Source organism: Stomoxys calcitrans, chromosome 1 (genome assembly GCF_963082655.1).
Source record: "Stomoxys calcitrans chromosome 1, idStoCalc2.1, whole genome shotgun sequence".
Taxonomy (NCBI): Eukaryota; Metazoa; Arthropoda; class Insecta; order Diptera; family Muscidae; genus Stomoxys; species Stomoxys calcitrans.
The window spans coordinates 191,014,017-191,029,304 of NC_081552.1; the positions used below are offsets into that span (position 1 = coordinate 191,014,017).

At 41.6% G+C, this 15,288-nt stretch overlaps 1 protein-coding gene across 2 annotated transcripts in view; it reads right to left on the bottom strand.

The window, feature by feature from the left end:
- The window catches only part of LOC106086606 (uncharacterized), a 302,723-nt gene that overhangs the window by 126,812 nt on the left and 160,623 nt on the right, over positions 1 to 15,288 (bottom strand). For both annotated transcript variants that reach the window (XM_059360455.1, XM_059360451.1), the window contains exon 7: positions 1,754 to 2,354. In XM_059360455.1, coding sequence (XP_059216438.1) covers positions 1,754 to 2,354 — 601 coding nt within the window. The remainder of the gene's footprint in view (positions 1 to 1,753; positions 2,355 to 15,288) is intronic.

Here is a 15,288-nt window from a genome sequence, read left to right on the forward strand (position 1 = left end):
CCACATTTTATTCATTTGTTTTAGAACATGGCTTAAGACCCGACCTGGGTTTGGATAAGATGGTCGGGTCCTGTGCCGAGTTTTGGTATCAACACCACTATTGCCCCTAACTGAAATGATTCATCTGCGTCTCTATAAAGTTTACATTTTCTAGATTGTCTTGACATTCTACAATAAGTGGATATAGCTTTGATTTCTTCACAACAATCCAGACAAACTCAATTAAATTGACTAATATTGGGAAGAAAACATAATGGTGGGTATCCAAGAGTCGGCCTGGATAAACTTAATGCGTTTTCACTTGTGGTTATATGATCTTGAATTAATCCACACATATAAACTTCATTAATTTGCATACATTTTTAAAAGATGTCATGGTGGCCCAGCTTCAGCCTAGCAAAACATGGCGTTATTGAGTTGTTTGCATAGAAATTGTATAACAACTGCTAAGTTACCATCTGTTTGTATGTTTACATGTTGCAAATTTAATTAAAAATCGGGTATTGAATGTTCAAACTTCAAAAGAGTTTAAATGTCGTCACGGAGTCAATCAATCGAAAGATTAGCAAGAATGTTTTTTTTTTTAAACTTTGCAATCTGTTCACGTTTTGAACATAATATAAACATTTATACCAATTATGCAACAATAAATGCATATTTAGTGCCACAACACTTTGATTGTTTGACACATTTGTGTTGTTTTGTTCGTTCTGCAGTATTTCAAATTGAAATCGTGTCTTTTGATTGATCAACGCTTGAAGGTAGACAGACATAAACAGTAGACCAATGCAGTAGAGAACCATTGCAGAAAAAAAGAATGAGCAAAATAGACCAAATACATTCTTGGTAATTCATAAGAACAAAAGAAACGAAAAATTTAGAACAAATTCTTGTTGAGTCTGCAATACCAATATAAGAAAAATTGCTCTAAGGATACTATTGTATAGGAAAAGACCCGACCTGGGTTTCTATAGGAAAAGTTCTCCTCAGACTGTCTGAGGAGATACTTTTTTCTATAGGAAAAGTTCTCCCCAGCCTGTCTGAGGAGATACTTTTTTCTATAGGAAAAGTTCTCCTCAGACTGTCTGAGGAGATACTACTTTTCTATAGGAAAAGTTCTCCTCAGACTGTCTGAGGAGATACTACTTTTCTATAGGAAAAATTCTCCTTAGACTGTCTGAGGAGATACTACTTTTCTATAGGAAAAGTTCTCCTCAGACTGTCTGAGGAGATACTTTTCTATAGGAAAAGATCGCCTCAGACTGGCTGAGGAGATACTTTTCTATAGGAAAAGTTCTCCTCAGACTGTCTGAGGAGATACTTTTCTATAGGAGACCAAATCTGGCAAGTTCTCCTCAGACTGTCTGAGGAGATACTTCTTTTCTATAGGAAAAGTTCTCCTCAGACTGTCTGAGGAGATACTACTTTTCTATAGGAAAAGTTTTCCTCAGACTGTCTGAGGAGATACTACTTTTCTATAGGAAAAGTTCTCCTCAGACTGTCTGAGGAGATACTACTTTTCTGTAGGAAAAGTTCTCCTCAGACTGTCTGAGGAGATACTACTTTTCTATAGGAAAAGTTCTCCTCAGACTGTCTGAGGAGATACATCATACCTCATATCGAGGGAAGGTTTCTATTGCATTGTCTTGTGTAATTTACAAAATCTCAAGCCTTGCCCCAAAGGAATGGTGACTTAACAAGAGTTAAGTACATTCCATCAGCACTAATTGATCACATTGCACATGGAACCTACCTTTTGACATCGCCAATTGCCATTCGAATCAACATTTGATGGTTTCGCATTCGTAATGTCAGACGATTTCACATCATCATTAGCGCCTGTTGTTGTTGATGTTGCCTCAATGGCGCTGGCGATGGTGGTGGCGACACCGTTGTCTATTTTCGGCGATTGCAGCAGACTGGAATCGAGGCATACGGCCAAGAGATGGCAATACGCAATGTGTCGTGTAAGGAGTCTTAAACTTTGGCTAATTAAATCGATTACGCACAGGTGCTGTGACTTTTCGATGGCAATTAAAATTGAAAATGTTACATGTCCCTCTGGTTGTTGCTGCTGCTGTTGTAGTGGCGATGGTGATTGTTGTTGTCTTGCAACTTGTTCGGATTGCAATTGGCTATGGCGCTGATTCTGTTGCACTTTCTGTTGCTGGGGCTGTTGTGGCATGTTGTCATTTAAGGAGGTACAAGTTGCTGTTGCTGTTGTTGTAGATGTTGTCAACGCTGTTGATGAGGATTGTGCTGCTGAGCTTGTTGCCATCGATGTTGAATGATTTTTAGGTGATGAACTCGTAGGTGAAGTGGATAACTGAGTTTTGTTGGATTTGTGAAACGAACTGCAAAGAGAGAAGAAACATTGTAGCCATTAGACAACATCGAAACTTATTGTCAAATGGTTAGATTTAAAAAGTGTGATGTCTTTAAACAAATGGTTTTTCAAATAATGACATTTTAATGAAATTTTTAAGCAATTCCTTGTATTTTCAAAATTTATAAGAATTTTGTATAATAATTTTTTGGCAATATCTCTAAAGCAAGTTTGGTGATGAAAGTTATTTGAAAAGGGATAGAATAAGGCTGTATGAGTTAAACCATGTGGGATGTTACAGAAAATGGATTTAAATTAACTTTTTTAAGGACACATACTGCTATCCTTTATCCTTTACACTCCCATGACCAATAGAATCCTTCATCGGCAAGGGCTGCCGCCTTAGTGTACGTGTTCGGCTTTTTTTTCGTCATGGGAGACGAAAAAAAGACGGACCAGCCCGGACCAGAAGAGTCCGCACGAGCCAGAAGGCTGTTTGGGTTGGCTTCAGAGAGTACACCAATCGCCGTTTCAGTGAACTGACGCCCACCTCAAAGTTGGCGAGAGGAAATTCCGAGACATTATTAACGCAGCAGCCACTCGCTTTATACCAGCCGGTCGAATACCCCAAGTGTTGCCCAATTTACCGGTGCAGGCAGTGGTACTCGCAGACGAGCATGACGGAATTCATTGCACGGACCCCACTAACCCCAGAATCAGCGAACTGAATCTGGAAATTAAAAGGAAATTAACAACGAAAATAAGCGGAATTTGTGGCTGGAACACACTTATGTACCGGTTTATGTAAGTTGTGATTTACTGTTAAGTCACTCTCGAACCCCGGTAGACGGGACGACAGGACCTCAGTCACGTAACCGTGACTGATCCGAAGAAGTGCGCCAGGTTGTTCAACCGTCAATTTATTGTGCATACCGAGAGGGATAGGGCTAGGACGCCATTCGTCGTATCCGTGGTCTACGAATCGAAGAACAGCCATCACAATTTACCGTGGACGAAGATACGTGAGTCATCCGTGTCTCCTCGACGGAATTTCTACACTGATACTGAAGAATCTGCTTCAACCTGGAGACGAGTACCTCACGACTGTCTTCAACTTGTCTTTGAACACTCTTATAGTACCCGATGTCTGGAAGATGGGCGGCGTGATCTCGCCACTGAAGCCTGGAAAGGATTTGAGTAAGGAGGAGTCGTACAGGCCGATCTCCCTTCTCTTACCAGTAGCCAAGAAGGTATTACACCTCCCGAGCCTCGTTGGAGAATTTCCATTCGCTGAGCATTAGCAAGGATTTCGAAGACTGCATAGCACAACAACTGCTTTGCATGCCATCACCGCAAACATAAGGCGTGGCTTCAATCAGCCCAGGCCTGGTGATAGGACGGTCCTCGTGGTACTGGACCTATGGAAGGCATTCGACATGGTCAGCCATGCCGAACTGTTTGAGGATATCGCCAATACGTTCTTCCAGCCAGGCCTGAAACGCTGGGTCGCGAGTTATCTGTGTGGTCGCCAGTCATTTGTGGAATTAGGGGTTAAGAAATCGAAGCACCGTAGAGTGAAACAGGGAGTTCAACAAGGAAGGGCACTGCTCTAACTATCTTCCATTCCACCCCCTCCAGACGGTGGTATCATATGCAGGTCCCTCACCCATTGATGACATCTGCGACACCTCAACGAACTTGCCTCTTATTTCGCTGCAAGAAATTTGCAGATATCTGCCACCAAATCTTCAGCCACATTGTGCACTACATACACGCATGAGGTGCGTAGAGAGCTGAAAGTGATGGTCGACGGAGTGAAAATTCCGACCATCAAGTGTCCAAAAATACTTGGCGTCACATTTGCCAGCTCTTACACATTCTCCCCATATGGCACAGCAATTTGCGATATAGTCAAAAGTAGAAACAAGATCCTCATGTCACATGCTGGTAGCACTTGGGGTGCTGACAAAGAAACCTCGTTGATCACGTACAAAGCAATTGCCCGGTCTGTAGTAAGTTATGCGGCGCCTGTGTGGTCCCGTCAGCTCTGCTCTACGTAGTGGAATAATATTTAGATCTGTCAGAATGCCGCCCTTCGAACTGCGACGAGCTGTCTTCTCAGTTCTCATTAGGACCACCTCCATCAGGAGACAAAGATCCTACCCGTGCGAAGATATAACTACATGCTGTCTAAGCAATACCTTCTGGGCTGGAGATCATCCAAATCATCATCTAATGGATAGATATCTACTGCCCAGAAGCCTTAAGGTAGATCTCCGTGATCTAGAGCGTGAGGTCCAGCGCTACAAGAGAGAACCTCTAGATCAAGCGGCATATCAAGTGGGCCTAGAAAATATTTATGCAGACGCTGTAGCAGATGTGGTTAATAGCTACCGGGGGAATGTAGTCCTTGGAGAACGACCGCCTCCCATTGCGCCTGAAGAAATTGACCTCCCTCGTCAAACCAGAGTAGTTCTGGCTCAATTACGATCAAGGATTGAGGACCAGGGACCACACGACACATATCACCACCTGACTGCCCAGCCAGACCCAATCGCCTCAGACCCAGATCCATTTGGGCGCACCCCATCTTAGCCACAGAGTTCCTGGGTCTTGACATTCAACAGAATCAAGCAAATGAAAGATAGAACTCAATACACTTCTACAACAACAACAGCAAAAATGGAAATATTTGCCTAGAAGAAGAACAGGATTTTGTCAAAAAAGAAGACGTTTCTTTGCGAGGAATCGCATAAGCCTGGATTCCAAAAAAAATTTCGGACCCCATACTTGGGTATCTAAAAGACTGCAATTTTAATATTTTAACTACCGATTAAAAGATTGGTTGTTTGTACGAGACATATGGGAAACGGAGATATGCAGTATATGCGTTAATCTTCCACTACAACTAGTACTCTAACAAGCCTAAAAGAGTTTTATTTTATGCATTCAATAAGATAAAGATCAAAGTTTAGAGGAACTATGGCTGCATGAATCCAAAGTGAGACGCCTCGGCAGTTGTTACTGAACCCTTTTCTGAAGATCTATCACAAAGCAGAAATCACGTCCATCTCTGATTTGATTCAATTTTCTTCTTCTCTTTAAATAAAAGAGTAGAGTTACTGACTGATACTCGCCCAGACAAAACGGCTGAGTCTCCAATCTTGAAATTTTGCATGATGGTCACTTGTGGTACTAAGGTATGAGATAAGGCTGGTTTTTTTTAAATTCCAACTAGAACATACTAAAATTAGTAAATTACTTAACATAGAAACTGTTGTTGCCTTTTACTATGACTCATTTGATTGTGCTAATGCACAGCAATATTACAAAGTAGTAGACGGGCGAATGTGTGTGAAATACAGTTAACGAGATTGAGAGAATGAGCGTGCTTAATTCATAACAATGTTGGATGTAAGGGTGTTGAAATGAAATGACATAACAGAAGAGCACTAGGTGTGAGCATGAGGTAAAAGGTGGCTCTTCTAGAGATAGATTATGCTAAATGGGATTACTGGTGTTGTTTATGAAAATTTTATTGGTTGGGTATAACTATAAGATGTTTGTTTAAAGATTGAAGTGGAAACTAAAAAACGAGCCAGTTATAAAAGTCATTCAATTTGTGGGTTTCAAATAAAAATTATTTGCATGTAGAGTACATATCTGGTATAAAAAACATGTGCATGTATTGCCAACAATATGTATAAATCCAATCCAATCCAAAAAAAATAAGAAGTAAAATAGAGAGATCGATTTATATGGGAGCTGTATCGGGCTATAGACCGATTCAGACCATAATAAACACGTATGTTGATGGTCATGAGAGAATCCGTCGTACAAAATTTCAGGCAAATCGGATAATAATTGCGACCTCTAGAGGCTCAAGAAGTCAAGACCCAAGATCGGTTTATATGGCATCTATATCAGGTTATGGACCGATTTTAACCGTACTTGGCACAGTTGTTGGATATCATAACAAGACACGTCGTACAAAATTTCTTTCCAATCGGATAAGAAGATTGGTTTATATGGCCGTACATTACTTGGCACAGTTGTTGGATATCATAACAAAACACGTCGTACAAAATTTCATTCCAATCGGATGAGAATTGCGCACTCTAGAGGCTCAAGAAGTCAAGACCCTAGATCGGTTTATATGGTAGGTATATCTGGTTATGGACCGATTTAAACCATATTTGGCACAGTTGTTGGATATCATAACAAAACACGTCGTACAAAATTTCATTCCAATCGGATAAGAATTGCGCACTCTAGAGGCTCAAGAAGTCAAAACCCAAGATCGGTTTATATGGCAGCTATATTAAAACATGGACCGATATGGCCCATTTACAATACCAACCGACCTACACTAATAAGAAGTATTTGCGCAAAAATTCAAGCGGCTAGCTTTACTCCTTCGGAAGTAAGCGTGCTTTCGACAGACAGACGGACGGACGGACAGACGGACGGACGGACAGACGGACGGACATGGCTAGATCGACATAAAATCTCACGACGAACAAGAATATATTTACTTTATGGGGTCTCAGACGAATATTTCGAGTAGTTACAAACAGAATGACGAAATTAGTATACCCCCCATCCTATGGTGGAGGGTATAAAAAGAAACTCGACTCAAAACAGGACATGTTGGCCGTTTGGGACAATATGACCATTTTATGAAAGGTCTTTAATTGTAGAGTACGAATCTGAAGTATCTGGGTGGCCGTCCACACCCTTCTTGAAAGAGAACAAGTATACCCAACACGACAAACTGGAATGAAAAAGGTCTTTCGCAGTAGGTTAGGCTACGTTAAGTAAGGTTAGTTCGAAAAGAGGGAGCGCATGTTAATCCCCCCTTGGCACTATGGACATGCACCTTAGCCAGTAATCGGCTTTTTGTGCGCTCCAAAAAGTAACTTCCAAGAAGAAAATCTAGGTCATGAACACCTTACCACCTTCAAATTCCTGATTTCATTTCCATACCACACCCCTATGTAGGTTCATGTCTGGTATTGTGTCCCCACTTAAGTGTCGGTGTCTGTTAGCCTCGAATATAGCCGTTGAGTGGAGCGGAGGGATTTTTATTTCGCTCCTTAAAAAAAATATCCGTATCTCTCTCCTATTACGAAAAAATTTTAACCCTTTTTGAGTAGGCTAGAAATGGACCCAAAGACTCAACAGGTGCGGTGGTGGTGTCCTCCTATAGGTGTGGGTTCCATGGCACCTGTAGTCGAGAGTTTTGCTTCAAGCTCACAACTAGTCTTCAGACTAATTAATGAGGAAGAGAAGGATAAAACAGAGGGATGCACAGTTCGTCCCCAGCCTTTAAGTAAATGTGGTGTTTCCGACTCGGATTCAGACAGCGAAGGTGTCAATGAAACAGTCATCGCAGCCGAATCGAGAGATGAGGGCATCGGGATAGCGGCAGAAGTGAGCAATGGCTTTGCTAAGCTTACAAGCAGACCGAGAAAGCGATCCGTTGCACGAATAAGGAGACAGAGGAGTATTCACCGGCGGCGCAATCGGGCAAAAGTGTTGGATGCTGGAAGGGATGGAACTGACATTTCAAGCACTTCTACGGAAGCTGGAAAAAGAATCAGATCTCCCGAAGGGGATAACACTGCTAAAATACTGAAGAAGAAAAAGAGCTCTCCGCTTTCAAGTACTCTGGAAAAACCAAGCCAGCCATCCCGCAATGGAGACTCCAGACAGTGTTCTGCGGAGGTAGACAAAGTCGGAACAGGAACGAAGGAAATGCGCACGACCCTTGAGTCTTCATGGAGGACTATGACCTCCAAAAGGAGGCAACAGTCATCACGGAAGGGGAAGATGTTCGCTGAGAATGTTAAGGAGCCGCCCTCTTACGCCAGAGTGGCAAGGAAGCACAACAGAGATGAGCTGACTTATGCAGTCATCGATATCGGCTCTGCATCTGGTAGGTTTCCACCTCATCGGTCTCATCGGTCCCAATTGTAGGATCTGGTTAACGATCGGATTTTCGAAGATGTGTGGAACACTGTAGAGGGTCCACCCATACAAATGATGAGCTGCGAGTATAGAGGGGACATCTCTACGTTGCTTTTTGCGTCGGCGCAATGTATTGATACCGTCAAACAGCTTGTCAAAGGTATCCACGCTCCCTGGGAGGGTGCAAAGCTCGGTCTGGTGAGAAAGATGGATATCGCCCAGGTCACAAAGACGACGGTCTTTATCAAGGGACGAGGCAGTAAATTTGTGACGGAACGCATGTTGGAATTCTTGGGCAAGCAAAGTCAAGGTTTGGTGGCAGATAAATGCGAGGTCTTCCACGGGAAGGAGATGGAGGAAGGAACTCTCCTAATGGTTGGCATTGATCAAGTCTCCGTGACGAGTTTGGTCTTTTTCAAGATTCGGAAGACTAGGATAGGCAGAAATTCTCATATTGAGACATCAGGCCGTGCAGTGCCAGGTGACTCAATACCGCCAAACGAACAGGGGGATGAAGACGAGACAATCACGGCCTCTCTTAATATTGGAAAGACTAGGATAAGCAAATATCCTAATACTAAAATATGCGGCAGTGCAGGGACGAGAGACCCAACACAGCCTAACGAACAGGGACCCAACGACGGACCCATCACCGACTTCAGGATTCGGAATACTGGGATAGGGAAAGATCCTAATATTGAAACATTAGGCAGCACAGCGACAGGAGTCTCAATGCAGCCTAACTAACAGGAAGCCGATGATGGTACCATCACCTACTTCCAAGAAGCCCATTTACTTAAGATTTGGTAGACTAAGATAGGCATTCATTCGGATTCAGGCCTCATTTGAAGCCTACAGCTGTGAGCCTTCTCGGTACGCTCCTGAATATGACACTTTCAATTCAGTTTCCTGCCCAAGATGCAAATTTGCCCATGAATATTCCATTAAGGAACAGGGGTACACTTCTCATATATCAATGAGTGCTGTCCGATTTAAGTTTTAAGCTTAATGATAAGGGACCTCCATTTTATAGCCGAGTCCGACAGTGCGACACTTCTTTGTGGAGAAGTTTTTACATGGCTGCCATACCAAATAATGCAGTGCCTCCCAAATGTCGCCAGCATTAGGAGTGGATAACAACCACTGAAAATTTTCATGATGTTCTCCCTGGATTCGAACCCAGGCGTTCAGCGTCATGGGGAAACATGCTAACCTCTGCGCTACGTTGGCCCTTCCTGCCCAAGATCACTCCTAAGTATTTTACCTTGTCAGATATCGAAATCGTTCTATTGAGAAAAATTGGTGCGTTAAATTGGCCCACCTTCGTCTTCCTCGTAATCAAGCAGATGCCGGTCTTTGCTGGGTTAACATGGAGACCTTAGACATGCACTTAGCATAGGCATTTGTATTTAAGCAGTTCGCTAGATGTCCTACTCTTTATCATGGTATCCACAATGCGTTCCATGGTTTTGAGAAGAAAAGACGTAAGGCTTATAGGTCTGTAGGCCTTGCCTTGCCTGGCTTGGGTATAAACACCACCCTTGCTTCCTGCTAAGCTTTCGGAGTATCTGCAAGTCCTAGGCCTGTGAAAATAATGGCCAGATTAGGCGCCACATAGTCAGCCTTCTTTTGTAGTAACGCTGGAAATATTCCATCAGGTCCGGGTGACTTAAATAGTTTGAAGCTCTTCAAGGCTTCCTTGACCATAAACTTCGTTATGATAAGCCTTTGGTTGATCGATCATTATTCCAAGATTCCGGTGTCTCCTTGAGTCCCATCGTATTCTGTGAAAATGCATTTTCAATGCGGGTTCTCATCTTGTTGGCGTCATTAACGCTATCGACCTGTTCGCATAAAAGCTTCAAGGAGTCAAGTTTTGTGTCTCTGATCATCTTATTGAACTCCCTGAGCCATGCGTAATACACATCCCAATAAACTTGGGTCTGAAAAACTTTTGGTTTTTTTGTGACAGTCTACTGAGCATTTCCAGAAGCTATAACAAGTGGGGTGTATCAAGTGGAGGTCATAGTTAAAACAAGTAAAAAGGTGTTAAGTTCGGCCGGGCCGAACTTTGGATATCCACCACCTCGGGTATATATGTTAACCACATTTCATCAAAATCCGGTGAAAATTGCATACCTTATGTCCCATAGGAGTTATATCGAAATGTGTTTCGATTTGGAGAAAATACAAATAAGTACAAGTCATTGTTCAATTGTGTATAACAAGATATTGGTCTTTTTAGTAGCTATATCTAAAAATAAACCGATCTAAATCATATACGACACGGATGTCGAAGAGCCTAACATAAGTCACTGTGTCAAATTGCAGTGAAATCGAATTATAAATGCGCCTTTTATGGGGCCAAGACTTTAAATCTAGATATCGGTCTACATGCCAGCTATATCCAAATCTGGACCGATTTGGGCCAAGTTGCAGAAAAATGTCGAAGAGCCTGACGCAACTCACTGTCCCAAATTTCAGCAAAATCGGACTATAAATGCGCCTTTTATGGGCTCAAAACCTTAAATCGAGAGATCGGCCTATATGGCAGCTATATTCAAATCTGGCCCAATCTGTGCCAAATTTAGCATGGACGTCGAAGAGTCTAACACAACTCGCTGTCCAAAATTTCAGCGATTTCGGACAATAAATGCTCCTTTTATGGCCCCGAAACCTAAAACCGAGAGATCGGTATATGGCAGCTATACCCAAATCTTTGCCTATCTGCGCCATATTGCAGGAGTATTTCAAGGAGCTTAACTTAACTCACTGTACCAAATTTCGGCGACATCGGGCATCAAATGCGTTTATTATGGGCCCGAAACCTTAAATCGAGAGATCGTTCTATATGGAAGCAATATCCAAATCTGAACCGATCAGGGCCAAATTAGAGAAAGGTGTGGAAGGGCCTTAGACAACTCATTGTCCCAAATATCAGCAAAATCGGATAATAAATGTGGCTTTTATGGGCCTAAGACCCTAAATCGGAGGATCGGTCCATATGGGAGCTATATCCAAATCTGAACCGATCTAGGCCAAAGTAACGAAGTATGTCGAAGGGCCTAATACAACTCACTGTCCCAAATTTCAGCAAAATCGGATAATAAATGTGGCTTTTATGTGTCTAAGACCGTAAGTCGGAGGATCGGTCTATATGGCAGCTATATCCAAATCTGGACCGATCTAGGCCAAATTGACGAAGTATGTCGAAGGACCTAAGACAACTCACTGTCCCAAATTTCAGCAAAATCGGATAATAAATGTGGCTTTTATGGGCCTAAGACCCTAAATCGGCCGATCGGTCTATATGGGGGCTATATCAAGATATAGTCCGATACAGCCCACCTTCGAACTTAACCTGCTTATGGACAATAAAAAGAATCTGTGCAAAGTTTCAGCTCAATATCACTATTTTTAAAGACTGTAGCGTGATTTCAACAGACAGACGGACGGACATGTCTAGATGGTCTTAGATTTTTACGCTGATCAAGAATATATATACTTTATAGGGTCGGAAATGGATATTTCGATGTGTTGCAAACGGAATGACAAAATGTATATACCCCCATCCTTCGGTGGTGGGTATAAAAAATACAATGGTTTAAAGATAATGGACATCAGCATCATATCAGACACCCAGTAAGCAATTCCATCTTTACACATAAACATTTTTATACCCTCCACCATAGGATGGGGGGTATACTAATTTCGTCATTCATCTGAGACCCCATAAAGTATATATATGCTTGATCGTCGTGACATTTTATGTCGATCTAGCCATGTCCGTCCGTCTCTCTTTCGAAGGCACGCTAACTTCCGAAGGAGTAAAGCTAGCCGCTTGAAATTTTGCACAAATACTTCTTATTAGTGTAGGTCAGTTGGTATTGTAAATGGGCCATATTGGTCCATGTTTTGATATAGCTGCCATATAAACCGATCATGGGTCTTGACTTCTTGAGCCTCTAGAGTGCGCAATTCTTATCCGATTGGAATGAAATTTCGCACGACGTGTTTTGTTATGATATCCAACAACTGTGCAAAGTATGGTTCAAATCGGTTCATAATCTGATATAGCTGTCATATAAACCAATCTTGGGTCTTGACTTTTTGAGCCTCTAGAGGGCACAATTCTTATCCGATTTTAATGAATTTTGGCACGACGTGTTTTGTTATGATATCCAACAACTGTGCCAAATATGGTTCAAATCGGTTCATAACCTGATATAGCTGTCATATAAACAGGTCTGGGGACTTGACTTCTTGAGCCTGTAGAGGTCGCAATTATTATCCGATTTGCCTGAAATTTTGTACTACGGATCCTCTCATGACCATCAACATACGTGTTTATTATGGTCTGAATCTGCCTATAGCCCGATACAGCTCCCATATAAATTGATCTCTCTATTTTACTTCTTGAGCCCCCAAAGGGCGCAATACTTATTCGAATTGGCTGACATTTTACACAGTTCTCCAACATATAATTTAATTGTGGTCCAAACCGGACCATATCTTGATATCGCTCTAATAGCAAATCAGATCTTTTCTTATATCCTGTTTTGCCTAAGAAGAGATGCCGGGAAAAGAACTCGACAAATGCGATCCTTAGTGGAGGGTATATAAGATTCGGCCCGGCCGAACTTAGAACGCTTTTACTTGTATGAATATGAAAGCTGCCCTCGATTGTCGTAGATCACAAGAAGTTAACTTGCTATCATATAAATAACAGCCATAGCACATTAGATGATTTTACTCGCATTCATTCCATCTAAAATCGCATTTATTATCCAGCTTTTAAGGCTTGTTGAGCAAATTTTTTTCTAGATTGAAAGGATTCGTTTGGCTAAAACCGTTCAATTTGAATAAACCATGAGATGGGCAATGTCTATCGAAAACCACAAATTTTGTCATGCTTGTTTGCTCATAAATCGAAAGTTTAATAGTAGGAATTTTTTCATCTTCTAATCAAGCATGCATTTTTTGCTGCAAATTAAATGGCCCAGAGATAAATCAGTTCATATCTAGTATAGCCAGGAGCTTCTTTGATTTGTGTGGTAGTTTTTAAAGTTCCTCCCTCCCCCACTTTGATTTTGCCCACTTTTGATGGCCATCATGGTAAACCAGAATGGACGAATAAAAAACGCAACCTGCACATTGCAACTGACAAAGTGCCAGTCATGGCAAATCTCGCCTATGCCAAAATAACGCCAAATGCATTGCTCGAGACTACGAAGCGGCATTTGAGCTTTGTTCTGTTCTCTTTTAATTTGACCATGGCATGGAATTGAATTCAAATAGGCTGTTCGCATGCATTCCAGTTCTTGTAGTGGGTAAAACCTGAAGGTTTTCATCCAACTGGATTGACAGTGAGCTTTGGCTTTGAGTGTTTATTTACGTTCCTAGTTCCTTCAATTCACCATTTTGGACTTTGATACATTTTAAACCATAAAAAAAACGAAAGACGAATGACTTGTCTGACAGTTTTATAACACACTTCGTTCCAAAATCACATTCTGTCTCCATGTTATTCATGTTCTCTGGACGTTTTCATCATACCACATATTGGGAATGTCGAAATGAGGAGTAAGCAATGCTGCAGAAGATCACTCGCTAACTTTCCATGTCACAAGCCAACGGTGTATTCTGAGAGGCTTTGCAAAAAAAAGGCCTTTTTGAAGCAATTTCCACCACCATGGAGATATTTTTTATCAAAATTTATTATAACACTATTATTTCCATAATAATATCCAAATTAAAGGCCATATTAATCATACTTGGTTCAGGTGCCGAGAAGCTCTATGCAAGTAACAGTCACAAATTTCAGCGAAATCGGGTAATAAATGCGCCGTTTATGTGATTAAGCCCCAAATCGTATGATCGATCTGTATGACTGCTATATCTTAATACGGTCCGATCTAAACTATATTTGGTTTGGATGTCGGCAGTCTTAAAGCAGCTCACTGTTTCAAATTTCAGAAAAATCGGAGAATAAATGCGCCTTTTATGGACTTTAGACCCTAACGCTGAAGATCGATCTCTATGGCAGCTATATCTAAACATAGTCTTATCTGGACTATATTCGGAACAGATGTTGGGAGTCTTGATACAACTCATTGTTCCGAATTTCAGCGAAGTCGGGTGATAAATGCGCCTGTTATAGGCTTAAGACCCTATATCGGCATATCGGTCTATATGGCCGCTATATCCAAATATGTTTCCATCTGGATCATTTTTGGTTTGAATATCGGCGGGCCTAATTAAACTCACTATGCCAAATTTCAAAGAAATCGGTTAATAAATGCACCGGATATAGGCTTAAGACCCTATATCGGCATATCGGTCTATATGGCCGCTATATCCAAATATGTTTCCATCTGAACCATTTTTGGTTTGGATATCGGCGGGCCTAATTAAACTCACTATGCCAAATTTCAAAGAAATCGGTTAATAAATGCGCCTGATATAGGCTTAAGACCCTAATTCGGTAGATAGATCTATATGGCAGATATATCTAAATATGCTCCGATCTGGACCATTTATGGTCCGGGTATCGGCGGGCCTAATTAAACTTATTATGCAAAGTTTTAGCGAAATCGGGTAAAAAGTGAGCCTGTTATAGGCTTAAGACCCAAAATCGGCAGATCGCTCTATATGGCGGCTATATCCAAATGTGTTCCGATCTAGATCATTTTTGGTTTGGATATCGGCGGGCCTAATTCAACTCACGATGCCAAATTGCAGCGAAATCGGGTTATAAATGCGCCTGTTATAGAGCTTGGATAACGGCGGGCCTAATTAAACTGACGATGCCAAATTTCAGCTAAATCGGGTAATATAGGGTGATTTTTTTTGAGGTTAGGATTTTCATGCATTAGTATTTGACAGATCACGTGGGATTTCAGACATGGTGTCAAAGAGAAAGATGCTCAGTATGCTTTGACATTTCATCATGAATAGACTTACTAACGAGCAACGCTTGCAAATCATTGAAT